Source organism: Theropithecus gelada, chromosome 17 (genome assembly GCF_003255815.1).
Source record: "Theropithecus gelada isolate Dixy chromosome 17, Tgel_1.0, whole genome shotgun sequence".
NCBI lineage: Eukaryota > Metazoa > Chordata > Mammalia > Primates > Cercopithecidae > Theropithecus > Theropithecus gelada.
Genome location: NC_037685.1, coordinates 72,389,248 through 72,403,521, shown reverse-complemented (window position 1 = coordinate 72,403,521; position 14,274 = coordinate 72,389,248). Strand labels below are relative to the sequence as shown.

The following is a 14,274-nucleotide window of genomic DNA, read 5'->3' as shown; positions in this document are numbered from 1 at the left end:
GGATACAGAATTACAGCCGGTTAGGAGGAATTAGTTCTGGTGTTCTACAGCACTATAGCATGAATATGGTTAACAGTGATTTATTTATTGCATATTTTCAGAAAGTTAGAAGATTTTGAATGTTCACAACACAAAGAAATGATAAATAAATTTTGAGGTGATGGATGTGCTAATTACCCTGATTTGATCATTCCACATTGTATCGAAATACCACTCTATATCCCATAAATATGTACAATTATTACATGTCAACTAACAATAAAAGGAAAAGAAAGTGACTTATCATTGTGCTGCCAGACTTACCTTGGGCCAGTTATCTTTTAACCACTTAGATCTGAGTCTTTGGTTTTAAAGAGGCCTGAAGTCCTGCCCTCAAACCTTCCCTTTAGGCAAGCAAGGCATGTCAAGACCTAGCCCTTAGGAAGCCACGCAGTTATAACGAAGTGATTTCTTCAGCCTGCTTCTTCCATGTTTTGAGGATTGCCATAGTTTCAGCATCTGCTTCAAGGAAAACTCAGCTTTTCTTCCATTTCTCCCATTCTTTCTTCCATCCCAAGACCTTAGACTAGGAACTGTCCCTGCTAGAATTCAAAGTGAAAACTATAGCTTCTATTCTTCTATTTTTCTCCATGCCATGGACTCTGAAGAATCATATTTTTTTTCTGACCCCTGCTTCTAGATGACTCCATTTTCCACCACTGGAAGAGTTATTCATAGGGGTATGGTTAAATGTTTATACAGGGGAATATTACCTTTCTTGGGAAAATTTATCCCAAGATAAGGGTGAAGACAAATGAATATTTTATGCATTAAAGTGGGCTTTTTAGTTTATTACCAGTTGGCGAGTAAAATAAAAGATGGCCTCTGTAATTCTTTGTCTTCTCTTCTCTTCTCTTTTCTCTCTCTCTCTTTTCTCTTTCTCTCTTTCTTTCTTTCGACTGGGTTTTGCTCTGTTGCCCGGGCTAGAGTGCAGTGGCATGATCATAGCTCACTGTAACCTCGAACTCTTGGCTCCAGCCATCCTCCTACCTCAGCTCCCTGCGTAGCTGGGACTATAGGTGCAGTTACCACGCTGGCTAATTTTTTGTATTTTTAGTAGAGACGAAATCTTGCTGTTACCCAGGCTGGTCTCAGAACTTCTGGCCTCAAATAATCCACCTGCCTTTGCCTCCCGAAGTGCTGGGATTGCAGGTGTGAGCCACCGCACCCAGCCCTCTTCTATTATTCAATATATCTTCCCTCCCTCTACATCTTCTATTCTTAAGGGAGTACTTATTATTAAATACTCCTCTTTAGAAAGTGTATAATAAAATACATAATCGAGTGATTCCGTTAGTAATTACTGAGCTGGAAAGTAATAGTTTTGATCTAAAAGTTCTAACCTGAGTGAGTAGATAGGAATAATACAGGTGCTTAGGCAAAAATCAGTACAGATCAGCTGACAAGAAGAGGAATGTGGAGGAGAGCTCATGAAAGCCTGGCTGTCTTAAAATGGAAATGTTCATATTCTTTGGGGTAATACGAAAAGGATACGAGAGTCAGGGAAACTCCAGACAAATACCTGGAAGATGGGGGTCAGTCAGTGCCCCCAGTCCAACCAGATGGCCACAGTAAAGAGGTCAGGAAGTGATTAAACTAATAGAGGTGAAACCTCAGTGCCCTACTAAAAATATTAGCAGGTAGTGACTGTAGCTTATTTAGACAGGGAGAAAACATAGTTCAGAGAATAGAATTTTATAGAAATTCTTTAAATCTCCAGCAAAATATTTACCACTGTATCAGTGCAGATAGGCCAAGCTAATGGGGCTTTTGGTTTTTAGTTTTTGTGAGTCAGAAAGAAAACCCCTTTCTCCTCTAATGTACTGAGGAGCGGGATTAGACATGGACCTCAGAGTGGTAGCTACAAAGTTAAGAACAACACAGCCTCAAGAAGTGATCATTTCAGGGCTGGATTTGGGCCAGTAACTGGACGACACAGTGGGCCAAACCCACCCAAATGCAGAAGCTGGCCAGCCAAAACTTGTGTGTGGTTAGATGTATTGATTAGCTGGACCCCAGCTAACTCAGACTATGTAGAACAAGTTAGAAATTTAGAACTCAGACAACTCAGAAACATTCACTATAAATTCTTCTTTTTAAAGACTCTGAGTAGCATCTTTTCATTGGCTTTTTTCTATAAAGGTTTTTTTGTTTTTTGTTTTTTGTTTTTGACGGAGTCTCACTCTATTGCCAGGCTGGAGTGCAGTGGTGTAATCTCGGCTCACTGCAACCTCCGCCTCCCAGGTTCAAGCGATTCTCCTGCCTCAGCCTCCCAAGTAGCTGGGACTACAGGTGCATGCCACCACGCCTGGTTAATTTTTTGTATTTTTAGTAGAGATGGGATTTCACCGTGTTAGCCAGGATGGTCTTGATCTCCTGATCTTGTGATCCACCCGCGTCGGCCTCCCTAAATGCTCGGATTACAGGTGTGAGCCATCGTGCCTGGCCATTATAAAGGTATCTTTAAAACCTCAGCTCTGTGTATATTTGTGACTGAAAGGGGAAGAGGCTAGTTCTTGAGTTGGACAGAGAATGGAGCAGCACAGTATACAGAGTAGCAGTAGTTTGCTGTTTGTTGAGCTGCAGAGATGCCTGGATGAGTGAGGAGGAAGAGGCCAAGCTCGGGGACTGAAAGGATAGGTAAGCATCTGTAGATGCTGCTGCTTTCTGGGTGCTCATACGGAGTTCTCATTTACATATCGGAGTCTGAAGCGCCAACTACAGCTACATTCATAACGCAGCTAGTTTCTGAAGTGTGCTAAACCTAAAATGTTTTTCTCTTTTGTGATATTTTCCTGATTAACCTGTCTCATTTAACTGTTCCTTGGTTCTATCTTAATTTGGTGGAAGCTACAGTTTACCTTCTGATCCTTGTTATTTTTCAGGGCTAGTAGTAGAATGCCAACAAGAAAGATCACAGATAAAAAATAAAGAAATAGCTTTTCGTGTGTTGAGAGCTAGACTCTACCAGCAGATTATTGAGAAAGACAAGTGTCAGCAACAAAGTGCTAGAAAACTGCAGGTAAGATTTACTTGGTGTAATAATTTAGTGACTGTTTAAAGAAAAGTCACTTTCTGTAGAGAATGCAGTGTTTGTTCTTGCTTAAATGGGAATGTTTCAGAGCATAGAGAAATGCGCTCCTTTGTAAATAAGCAGTAACTCAATGCAAATGAACGGATGGTTTATGGCTGAACTTGGGCATACCAGTTTGCAAGTTAGTAAATGAAAGATGTATAAACTAAAAAGTATTTCCTAGTTGTTTCCCTCTTGTGTTTATATCATTACTGTCTTAAGAGGAAAATGGTTTAAAAGACAAAATAATTCTTTGAGAATTAAGAACGTTTTTGATTTTTAAAAATTAAAACCTACGCTTGTGTTATAACTCTATGTGAGATCAAATACAAATGGCACTGCAAAAAACTGGGAACAGTGAATCCTACTGATGGAGACTAGGGATAAGGGGTAGAAAGGAAATTTATTTTTCATTATATATCGTTTGGTACTTTTTGAATTTTGTACTATATATGGTATAGTGTTACTTATTTAAATAGATAAATAGATGAATTCTAAGCAAAATGAATAAATGTCATTATTTTAAGTAAACCTAATATATAAATTCTTCTTTTTTTTTTTTTGTGACGGAGTCTCACTCTGTCATCAGACTGGAGTGCAGTGGCATAATCTCAGCTCACTGCAACCTCTACTTCCCGGGTTCAAGCGATTCTCCAGCCTCAGCCTCCTGAGTGGCTGGGATTACAGGCACATGCCACTACACCTGGCTATGCTACAGTAATTTAAATTTGGAAGATTTTGTGGCCTTTTAGGATAATGAATTGTCTAAACCTAAGCATTAGTTATACTTTTCATCTTGATGTGTCCTAGCTTTTTCACACTTTGGTGCTTCTAGCTTTCTTTACCTACGTGCTAACTTGCAGGTAGTAAAAGTGACAGGATAAATAATATTAACACTGTTAGTGGTAATCCCCAATTGTAGAGCATTATCAGTGTATGCATTTGCCGACAGGAATGCTCGTTTAGAAACCATAACTTATTTTTGTTTTTAACAAGCAAATAATATACCCTGAGTACACACCATTACTTCTTGGCAAATAAGTGATAACATAAATACTATGAACTCTGCCACATTTGAATTTTAAAAAGACATTTGGATTTACTTGCTGTTTAACATATTGGCACCAGAGGTTCCACAGACTAATTTTTTTTTTTTTTTGAGACAGATTCTCTGTCTGTCACCCAGGCTAGAGTGCAGTGGCACGATCTTGGCTCACTGCAACCTCTGCCTCCCGGGTTCAAGCGATTCTTGTGCCTCAGCTTCCCGAGTGGCTGGGATTACAGCCACCATGCCTGGCTCATTTTTGTATTTTTTGTAGAGATGGGTTTTTGTCATGTTGGCCAGGTTGTTGTCGAACTCCTGGCCTCATGTGATCTGCCCACTTGAGCTTCCTGAAGTGCTGGGATTACAGGTGTAAGCCACTGCACCCAGCCCACAAAGTAATTTTTAAAATAGGTGTTCAAGATTGGCTTTATACAAATTGTTCATGTGTGTCTTCTTCAGTGGTCTGATTGACGAGCCAAAAAAGACATCACTGCCTCTTGAATAACTTATCCACCTACCTGAAATGTTTTAATAGGGATTTCTAAGGCTTAGAAGTTTTTTTCTTCGATCAAGATATACACTTGGCTTTTATACAGAAGGCATTATGCCACATTCCCAATCCTGGGTCCACTGATCACCTAACAAGCTTTCATAGATGCCCAGGCCCCACCCCAGAAATTCTGATGTAACTGATCTGGGGTGAGGTCCTGGCCATTAATATGGTGCTTTGGGAGGGTGGTTTCCAAACTTGGCTGATTGTCAGAAGAGATGATCTGGGAATGTTTTCAAAATACATAATTCTGATCCATTATCTCTGAGGTTGGGCTTAGGAATCCATAATTTTAAAAAATTCTTCTAATGGTCAGGAGTTTAGTTTCATATCACTTGCCTTAGGGTTTAAGACAATAAGTTATAGAAATATCTTATCTTCTTTTATTTTAAAAAGCGAAAGCATTTGAGACAGGGTGTTGTGTATATCGGGTGTTGGGGAGGTGGAGGAGATGAGCAAACTAGGAAGAATGCAAATAACTGTAGCATGAGACAAACTGTGGTGTGCCATGAAGAACATTCCAAGTACAATGGGTTTCAGAGGAAGAAGAGAATATATTTCAATTGCTGGGACCAGAAAGGCAGAAATGGTAGGAGAGTGTTAGGGAAGGGCATCCCTTGAGATGATGTTTTATAGCACAGATAACAGACACACACATAATAATGACATAGTATTATTAGTGGCATTATGGAGATTCACATAATTTTCAGAAATAACATTGGGAAGATTGGCCACGTTACAAAGTACCTCGAATGCTGAGTTGAGTTGTGTCTGCTCAGTAGACAAGAAGGAACCAAAGAAAATTTATCAGAAAACTGTACTGTAGGAAGACTAAGCAGGGCAGCACAAAGTGAGCAGAAAAATGGGAGATGAATCAGTAGATGTTTGCAGAATTGTAGGTGAAAGTAATGAGTCCAGGAGTGGTAGTAGAAATGGAAAGGGCAGGATATAATAAGAGACCCATGAAACCAATTGGAAATGGGCGGCTGGAGAATGGGATGAATTGAAGATGGTCTGTCCCCCCATGTGCATCTGTATCAAAGCCTGGCATAGTAAACTCACACCCACAAAATGTTTGATAAATTGCAGAATGTCAGAATTTTCTACTTGGATAAAAGGGAATACATGGTGCTGTCATTTATAGAAACCAGGAGGAGGAACTGATTGGAGTGGAAAGATGATTAATTTGATTTTAAGTATTTTGAGTTTGAAATATCAAAGAAACATTCCTTCTTATTCTATAACTGAGCTCTACAGACCTGTAGTGTTAAACATTAAGTTCTGCCCATTCTTGTTCTTTGTCATTTTGTATATATGACTTTTAGAAAATATCTAAATTGTTGAAATAGTCATTTGCCAAGTGCTTTTTCCATTGTAATGAAGACTATAAAGGTAAAATATAAATTGCTTTTTATTATGGCACAGGTGGGAACAAGAGCCCAGTCAGAGCGAATTCGGACATATAATTTCACCCAGGATAGAGTCAGTGACCACAGGATAGCATATGAAGTTCGTGATATTAAGGTAATACTACTGCGTATGCTTTGTGTACCTTTGATTTCAGAAGAAAACATAGTCAAATTCTAGAACCTATATGTAGATATTACCAAGTATATCTAAAATGTTTCCAAGTAATTTAAATCATTAAGCCACCCAAAAATTTACAAACACTTTCATTAGTTTGCTGGTTAAAAAAATAATGATCTTTATGCCATTTTGAAACAATGATCTTTTTTTTTTTTTTTTTTTTGAGACGGAGTCTCACTCTGTTGCCCGGGCTGGAGTGCAGTGGCCGGATCTCAGCTCCCTGCAAGCTCTGCCTCCCGGGTTTACGCCATTCTCCTGCCTCAGCCTCCCAAGTAGCTGGGACTACAGGTGCCCGCCACCTCACCCGGCTAGTTTTTTGTATTTTTTAGTAGAGACGGGGTTTCACCGTGTTAGCCAGGATGGTCTCGATCTCCTGACCTCGTGATCCACCCGTCTCGGCCTCCCAAAGTGCTGGGATTACAGGCTTGAGCCACCGCGCCCGGCCAAAACAATGATCTTTTCTAAATTCCAAATTCTTCGTTATGCAATCACAATGTATGAACATATATTCAGTCTGCATATATACATGGGTATTGGTTTTCTATTGCCAGGTAACAAATTACCACAAATATAGCAACTTAAAGTGGTACCCATGATTAAAGTATCTCATGATTTCTGTAGATCAGAAATCCTGGAACAGCTGAGCTTAGTTGTCTTCTCAGGATCTCACAAGGCTGAAATCAAGGCATGGCCAGGCTCCATACTCTTCTGGAGCTTGGGGTCCTCTTCCAAGGTTACGTGGTTGCCAGCAGAATGCCATTGCCTTGGATTGTAGGACTGAAGTCCCCATTCCCTTGCTGGCAGGCAGCGGGAGGCTGCTTTTCAGTGCCTAAATACTGTTGGAAGTTGTTTCCCAGTGGCTCCCTCCAGAGACTCTCTCCCACTTTGAATTTCTTCTTGCAGGAATGACTCAGGCCTTTTTAAGGGCTCACCCGTTTAGGTCAAGCTGACCTGGATAATGTTCCTTTTGATTAACTCAAAGTCAACTGCTTCATCACCTAGGCACTAGAATGATACTCTGTCATTTTCACAGGTCCTGTCTGTGCTGAGAGGGAGTTATTCACAGTGTGTACACCAGGGGGCATCTTAGAATTCTCCCTACCACAATGTGTCTTCATTAGATTGAGGTGTTACAGTTAGGCTGTTGGGGAAAAGACTCGGTCAAGATTGTTCGAACATTAACCTGTCTAAATCGCATCTAGCAAAGACCACTGACATAAATATATAAATATATTAATGATGAAGCACAGGAAAATGTCTGTTTTGTTGCCACTGAAGGAGAAAGTGAACTGGTCCCATAAAGGACTATGTGGCAAAGGCAGCAGACAGAAAGCTTTGATCTTTTTCCTTGGTGCCGTATGATACCTAAGGCTTCTTTCACTTGACTCTGTCCCATTCTATACTCAAAATCAAAGTCCTAGTTTTACAAGGGAAATATACCTTGTAAAAAAGTTCTGGTTTTACAAGGTTACTATGTTTGTCAATTTCTGTATGTCTTATGCCACATCCTCCGTCTCCTCAGCAGGATAAGGCTATCTTACATAGGAACATAGTAGCCATATTGAAAAGGAGGAAAATATTTGCTAATTTCCCTTTCCTCAGGAAACACACAGTATTAACCAAACATGTTTGGCCATATTGCTCTAATTACACCATGTTCTTTCAGTTGTTTTTCTGGTAGTAGTGACAATTTTTTCGGAGACAGCCACATTCTTATGACCAGTAATATCTTTTAGATGGGCCCATAGGTGCATAGTATAGTATTCGGTTGTGAAACAAAGGGAAGGTAACTAACTGGCTTCTGTAGTTATAAAATATCTGACTTTGGCCTAAATAATGATATATCACTAACCAAACTAGCGTGCCAGACTCAGAAGTCATAAGGAAAATAACATTGGTAAGCTCTAATAATCACTAACTAGTCTATTGGAAGGAAAGAAGACATTCCATAGTAGTGAAAGGAAGAAAGTTCGAAAACAGCATGAAAAAAGGCAGCTGTAGTAAAACATTAAAATCTGTGTGAAGGACAGTAAAGAGACTATAGACAGTAAAGACTGAATAATTGGCTGGGCACGGTGGCTCACACCTGTAATCCCAGCACTTTGGGAGGCCGAGGCAGGCGGATCACGAGGTCAGGAGATCGAGACCATCCTGGGTAACACGGTGAAACCCCATCTCTACTAAAAATACAAAAAAAAAAAAAAAAAAAAAAAATTAGCCGGGCGTGGTGGTGGGCACCTGTAGTCCCAGCTACTTGAGAGGCTGAGGCAGGAGAATGGCGTGAACCCAGGAGGCAGAGCTTGCAGTGAGCCAAGATCGTGCCACTGCACTCCAGCCTGGGAGACAGAGCGAAACTCTGTCTCAAAACAAAAAGAGTGAATAATTTAGGAACCAAATCATAGATGAAGCTGGAAAAGTGATAAGGATCTTAACCCCAGGGCCACAGCTGTTGGACAAATGGAAGGGGTAGATAGGAAAGAATGTGAGCGTCTTTGGAATTTTTGCCTGGCTCTCCTCCCCTATTCTAGAACTTGCCCTTCGTACCACATCCACAGTTTTTGACAGAGCTGCTGCATTCTTAAATGATTGTGATCCTGACCCAGGACAGAAGTGGATTTTTTTGGAGTGGACACCTAAATAAGTCCCAGCCCGTGAGTTTCTTCCCTGGATTTTAAAATCAGAGATGGAGAGGATTATTCTCTCTCTTGGTGGCTGAAACTGTAATATATAAAGCATATAAGAGATTAGAAGCCACATTTTCAGCCACCAAGAGAAAGCATCTTCAGTGAGAAAAGAATGAAATTGATACACAGAGAAAAGCAAAAATGAGAAATAGAAAGAACCCTGATATGAGTCCCTACATTTATTTATTCCCAAGGCTCAGTCTCATTCCGCAGGTGGTACTCGTGACCCTGCACATTCCACATTCCTATCCTTGGGTTCTGTGAGATCACTGGTATTCTCATTATGACTTCCTCTGTAGGTAACTTTCTTACTTTTATTTATCTAGCTAATAAGCATAGACTACCATATAATGTATTGTTTCACATTTTTATTCTGTTTCTCAATGTCCTTATGCAGATTTCTTCACATCAGCCTTAACTCCTGCTCTATATTCCAGTTACACTGGAAATTTCCCCTGGCCTTAGAGATTTAAATGTACTTTGTTTTCCTGTTTTTGTTTGTTTGTTTTTGCGACAGATTGTCACTCTGTTGCCCAGGCTGGAGTGCAGTGGTGCAATCTCTGCAGCCTCTGCTTCCTGGGTTCAAGCGATTCTCCTGCCTCAGCCTCCTGAGTAGCTGGGATTACAGGTGTGTACCACCATGCCTGGCTAATTTTTCTGTGTTTTTAGTAGAGAAGGAGTTTCACCATGTTGGCCATTCTAGTCTCGAACTCCTGGCCTCAAGTGATCCACCCGCCTTGGCCTCCGAAAGTGGTTTACAGGCTAAGCCACCACATCCAGCAGTTTTCCTGTCCTAATACTCATTCTTTTTTTTTTTTTTTTTGAGACAGTTTCCCTCTTGTTGCCGAGGCTACAGTGCAGTGGCATGATCTCAGCTCACTGCAACTTCCACCTCCTGGGTGCAAGCGATTCTCCTGCCTCAGCCTCCCAAATAGCTGGGATTACAGGCATGCACCACCATGCCTGGCTAATTTTGTATTTTTAGTAGAAATGGGGTTTCTGTATGTTGGTCAGGCTGGTCTTGAACTCCCAACCTCAGGTGATCCGCCTGCCTCAGCCTCCCAAACTGCTGAGATTAGAGGCGTGAGCCACCGCACCCAGCCTCTAATACTCATTCTTTTGATGGAAATGCCCTGCTCATTTCTATTCGGGAAAATACTATTCTTTTTGTAAACCCAAATTCAAACCTTCTGGCTTCCTGAATCTTTCCCTGATGCCACCTTCCTGTCAAAATTCATGGCTCCTTACAATCCTTCCTTTCTTCTCCTTCATTTTTTAATTTCTTGTATTGTTTTGTGATGCTTATGTATTTGTCTAGCTGTTCTACTTAGCCTCTGAAAGTTAGGAACTATGACTCATTCATCTTTGACCTTTGTATCTCTTGTACTCTGGTTAATCCAGTTGAATCTAATGTGTTTGACTCTCAGTAGAGGGATAATCCTTTTTACATCAGTTCCAAAGATGATTACCTTGGCAATACTATAATAATGTGAGCACCCGGTACACTTTTTTTTTTTTTTTAAGACAGAGTCTTGGCTGGGCGCGGTGGCTCAAGCCTGTAATCCCAGCACTTTGGGAGGCCGAGACGGGCGGATCATGAGGTCAGGAGATCGAGACCATCCTGGCTAACACGGTGAAACCCCATCTCTACTAAAAAATACAAAAAACTAGCCGGGCGAGGTGGTGGGCGCCTGTAGTCCCAGCTACTCGGGAGGCTGAGGCAGGAGAATGGCATAAACCCAGGAGGCGGAGGAGCTTGCAGTGAGCTGAGATCATGCCACTGCACCCTAGCCTGGGCGACAGAGCAAGACTCCGTCTCAATAAAAAAAAAAAAAAAAAAAAAAGACAGAGTCTTGCTCTGTCGCCCAGGCTGGAGTGCAGTGGTGCGATCTCTGCTCACTGCAACCTCCGCTTCCCGGGTTCAAACAATTCTCTGGCCTCAGCCTCCTGAGTAGCTGGGACTATAGGCACCCCCCACCACGCCTGGCTAATTTTTGTATTTTTCATAGAGATGGGGTTTCACCATGTTGGCCAGGCTGGTCTCAATCTCCTGACCTCAGGTGATCTGTCCGCGTCAGCCTCGCAAAGTGCTGGGATTACAGGCATGAACCACTGTGCCTGGCCTAGTCACACTGATTTTAAAAGCAATTTCATATTATGCTCAAAATGATATAAACCTTAATTTTAAAGTTATATCATAATGCTTTTGCTTTCTGTTTAATTTCAGAGTTTGAGGTTTTACTATTTGCTAGTACTTTGGGGAATACAGAAATAGTAAGATATATTCTTTACCTTAATTTGAGAGATATGTGTCTACACTTACCTAAAGTTCAACTTTAAGACCATTCAGGAAAGACTTAACTATAAGATTAGTTCATAACTGTATCAAAACTTTAAATGTTTTGTGTTCCAGATGCCAGCATTAAAGTATTTTCATTAAGCCAGTGTCTAAATTCCAAGCATTTCTAAAATGGCAATGTACAAATTCATTAATCCCAACAACTTTACTACACAGAATTTCTGTTATACAGGAAAAGTTCTTGAAGTCATTAATTTAGTCATTTTTCAGAGAACTGTAGAGAAGACTTCAGGGAAGTCAACTGAAAACAGTTTTCACCCAGTGGAGTTATTTAGTGGTAAACATGAAAATTTTTTTCTCAACTTTTTATTTCAAAATTTTTCAAGTTTACATAATGTTTAAAGATTGGGTCAGCTGGGCACAGTGGCTCACACCTGCAATCCCAGCACTTTGAGAGGCAGAGGTGGGAGGATCGCTTGAGCTCAGGAGACCATCCTGGGCAACATGGCAAAATCCTATCTCTACAAAAAATAAAAAAAAAAAAAATTTAGCTGGGTGTGTAGCATGTGCCTGTAGTCCCAGCTACCCAGGAAGCTAAGGTGGGAGAATTACTTGAGCCCAGGAGGCAGAGGTTGCAGTGAGTGAGCCGAGATCACACCACTACACTCCAGCCTGGGCGACACAGCAAGAGCCGGTCTCAAAAAAAAAAAGATTAGGTCAGTCAACACAATACAGACTATACCTAGATTCAACAGTTGTTAATATTTTACTGTATTTTCCTTCTCTTTCCCCCACCATCTCTGTCTCTATAAACCCATGTTGTTCTTGAACCATTTGAAAGCAAACTGCAGACCTCAAAGACACTTCACCCCTCAATATTTCAACAAAAATATTTTTCAGTTACACAGGACTTCTAGGTCACCGTGTTTTTGGTTTAAAAATAAAAAACTGTCATAAACCACTTACAGATGAAATAATCTAAACTTAGAGGATTAGCCGAAGGGTAAGCTGGAATGGTCAGGGGAGGCTTTCTCTCAGCCTCCCCGGAGGAGCTGGCAAGGAGCAGTATGCGCGTTAATGCACAAAATGCTTGTGGAACAAAATGCTTGTGGAATTGAGACCTTTCAGTCTTTTTCCTTTGGGAAATAAGATAATGTGAGTGAAAAGGGTAGAATGTTCAGGACAAGAATAAAAGCAATTGTTTTTAGGGTACAATAAGAGAAAGAATTCAGCAAACCTATTCTCCCAAAGATGGTTTGAGGGCCTAGAATGGTGTTGTCATAAAAGCCAATCAATGGAATTTTAAAGGGAGGGAGGTGGTCAATTTCAAAAGTCCATCTAGATATCTTTGTTTTGTTGTCTCCGGAGTTGTTAGGAAAATCCAAATCTCAGAAGATTTATTTTAAAATAAAATGCTAACTGAATTCTTCTACAGAGTGGGGATCTTCCCAAGTTAGCAATTGTGTTCATTGTATTGTAGAACATCAGTAGTGCTTTATTGTTATTAATAATGACTGCAAAGAAATGAAATAAACACTAAAGTCTTTGCTTATATTTCTAATCATCATAATAGCTCTCTCTTAATAGCTCTCTCTTTTACCAGGAATTTTTGTGTGGTGGGAAGGGCCTGGATCAGCTAATTCAGAGACTGCTTCAATCAGCAGATGAAGAAGCCGTTGTTGAACTTTTGGATGAACACCTTAAATCAGCAAAATAAATACTGACTTATTATTAATTATGATTATATAAATGAAATGGACCTATATCAAGAGGCAGACTGAGGTTTGGAAATCTTTATGAATATTTGTAAATTACAGCTATAAGAACACATTACACATAAATATATGTTTTTTAATGAATCGAAGTCACATTTCCTAACCTAAGGGTTTATTTTAGGTTTCCTGTAAAATCCAACTCATCAAGTAGAAAATAAGCATGCATCACTGAAAAGAGAAAGTATTGAGAAGTGATTGTGTGATTTAGGACAGGTCACTTGTTCTCTTTATACGCCTTTTTTCCCTGCCATCTATGAATTAATTTAAATATATTTTTCATCTACTATTTCAGGAAAATATGGTAAAATTTAGTGAAATATGAATGACAGGCTTACTTATAAACCTTTTATTTAAAGACAAAGTACTTTGGCCTACAGTGGTTGCTTATGCCTGTAATCCCAGCGCTTTGAAGGGCCAAAAGGGAAGATTTCTTGAGGCAAGAATTTGATACTAGCCTGGGCAAAATAGACCCCATGTCTACAAAAAAATTCAAAACATAAAGAAAAAACATAATACTGTTAATCATGTTAAAGTTAAGACTTAGACTTCAACTTTTAAATAAAAATTATGAAGAATATGAGTCACTCAATAGCCATGAGCATCTAGGTACAGACTGTAAAGCTCTTTGATTGCTGTATGAATTCCACACTATATAAACAATAAGCTGATATTTTAAATAGACTCTCTGCTTGACTTCCATTTCTTTTTTTTTTTTTTTTTTTTTACTCCTGGCAAGCTGGAGTAAAAAAGTTACTGTTTGCTGACTTGACTTAATGAGCATCAACAGACGTGGTGTAATATGAGTAATACACTGAGATCAGTTTTGTGCAGCATTATATAAAACCCAGTCCTTACGTTAAAGAGCTTGCAGTTGACTGAAGGATTTAAACATGTAAATCACCAACTAATACAAAGTGGCATAATGTATTTAGTAATTGTTCTGAAGAAGTTTCAAGTTAAAAAGAGAATAATGGCTGGGCATGGTGGCTCATGCCTGTAATCCCAGCACTTTGGGAGGCCGAGGTGGGTAGATGACCTGAGGTCAGGAGTTCAAGACCAGCCTGGTCAACATGGTGAAACCCCATCTAAACAAAAATACAAAAATTAGCTAGGCATGGTAGCAGGTGCCTGTAATCCCAGCTAATCAGGAGGCTGAAGCAGGAGAATCACTTGAACCCAGGAGGCGGGGGTTGCAGTGAGCTGAAATCACTCCACTGCACTC

General features: G+C 40.1%; 1 protein-coding gene across 7 annotated transcripts in view; it reads left to right on the top strand.

The window, feature by feature from the left end:
- MTRF1 (mitochondrial translation release factor 1) overlaps positions 1–13,733 on the top strand; it is an 85,974-nt gene extending 72,241 nt beyond the window's left edge. For 4 of the 7 annotated variants that reach the window (XM_025364632.1, XM_025364630.1, XM_025364629.1 and 1 more), the window contains 3 exons: positions 2,925–3,061; positions 6,133–6,231; positions 12,881–13,627. In XM_025364632.1, coding sequence (XP_025220417.1) covers positions 2,925–3,061; positions 6,133–6,231; positions 12,881–12,994 — 350 coding nt within the window. In that variant the 3' untranslated portion in view covers positions 12,995–13,627. Of the gene's footprint in view, positions 1–2,924; positions 3,062–6,132; positions 6,232–9,172; positions 9,278–12,880 lie in introns of all 7 variants that reach the window. The other 3 variants (XM_025364625.1, XM_025364631.1, XM_025364627.1) reach the window with 2 other exon arrangements.
- Positions 13,734–14,274: the final 541 nt, after the last annotated feature.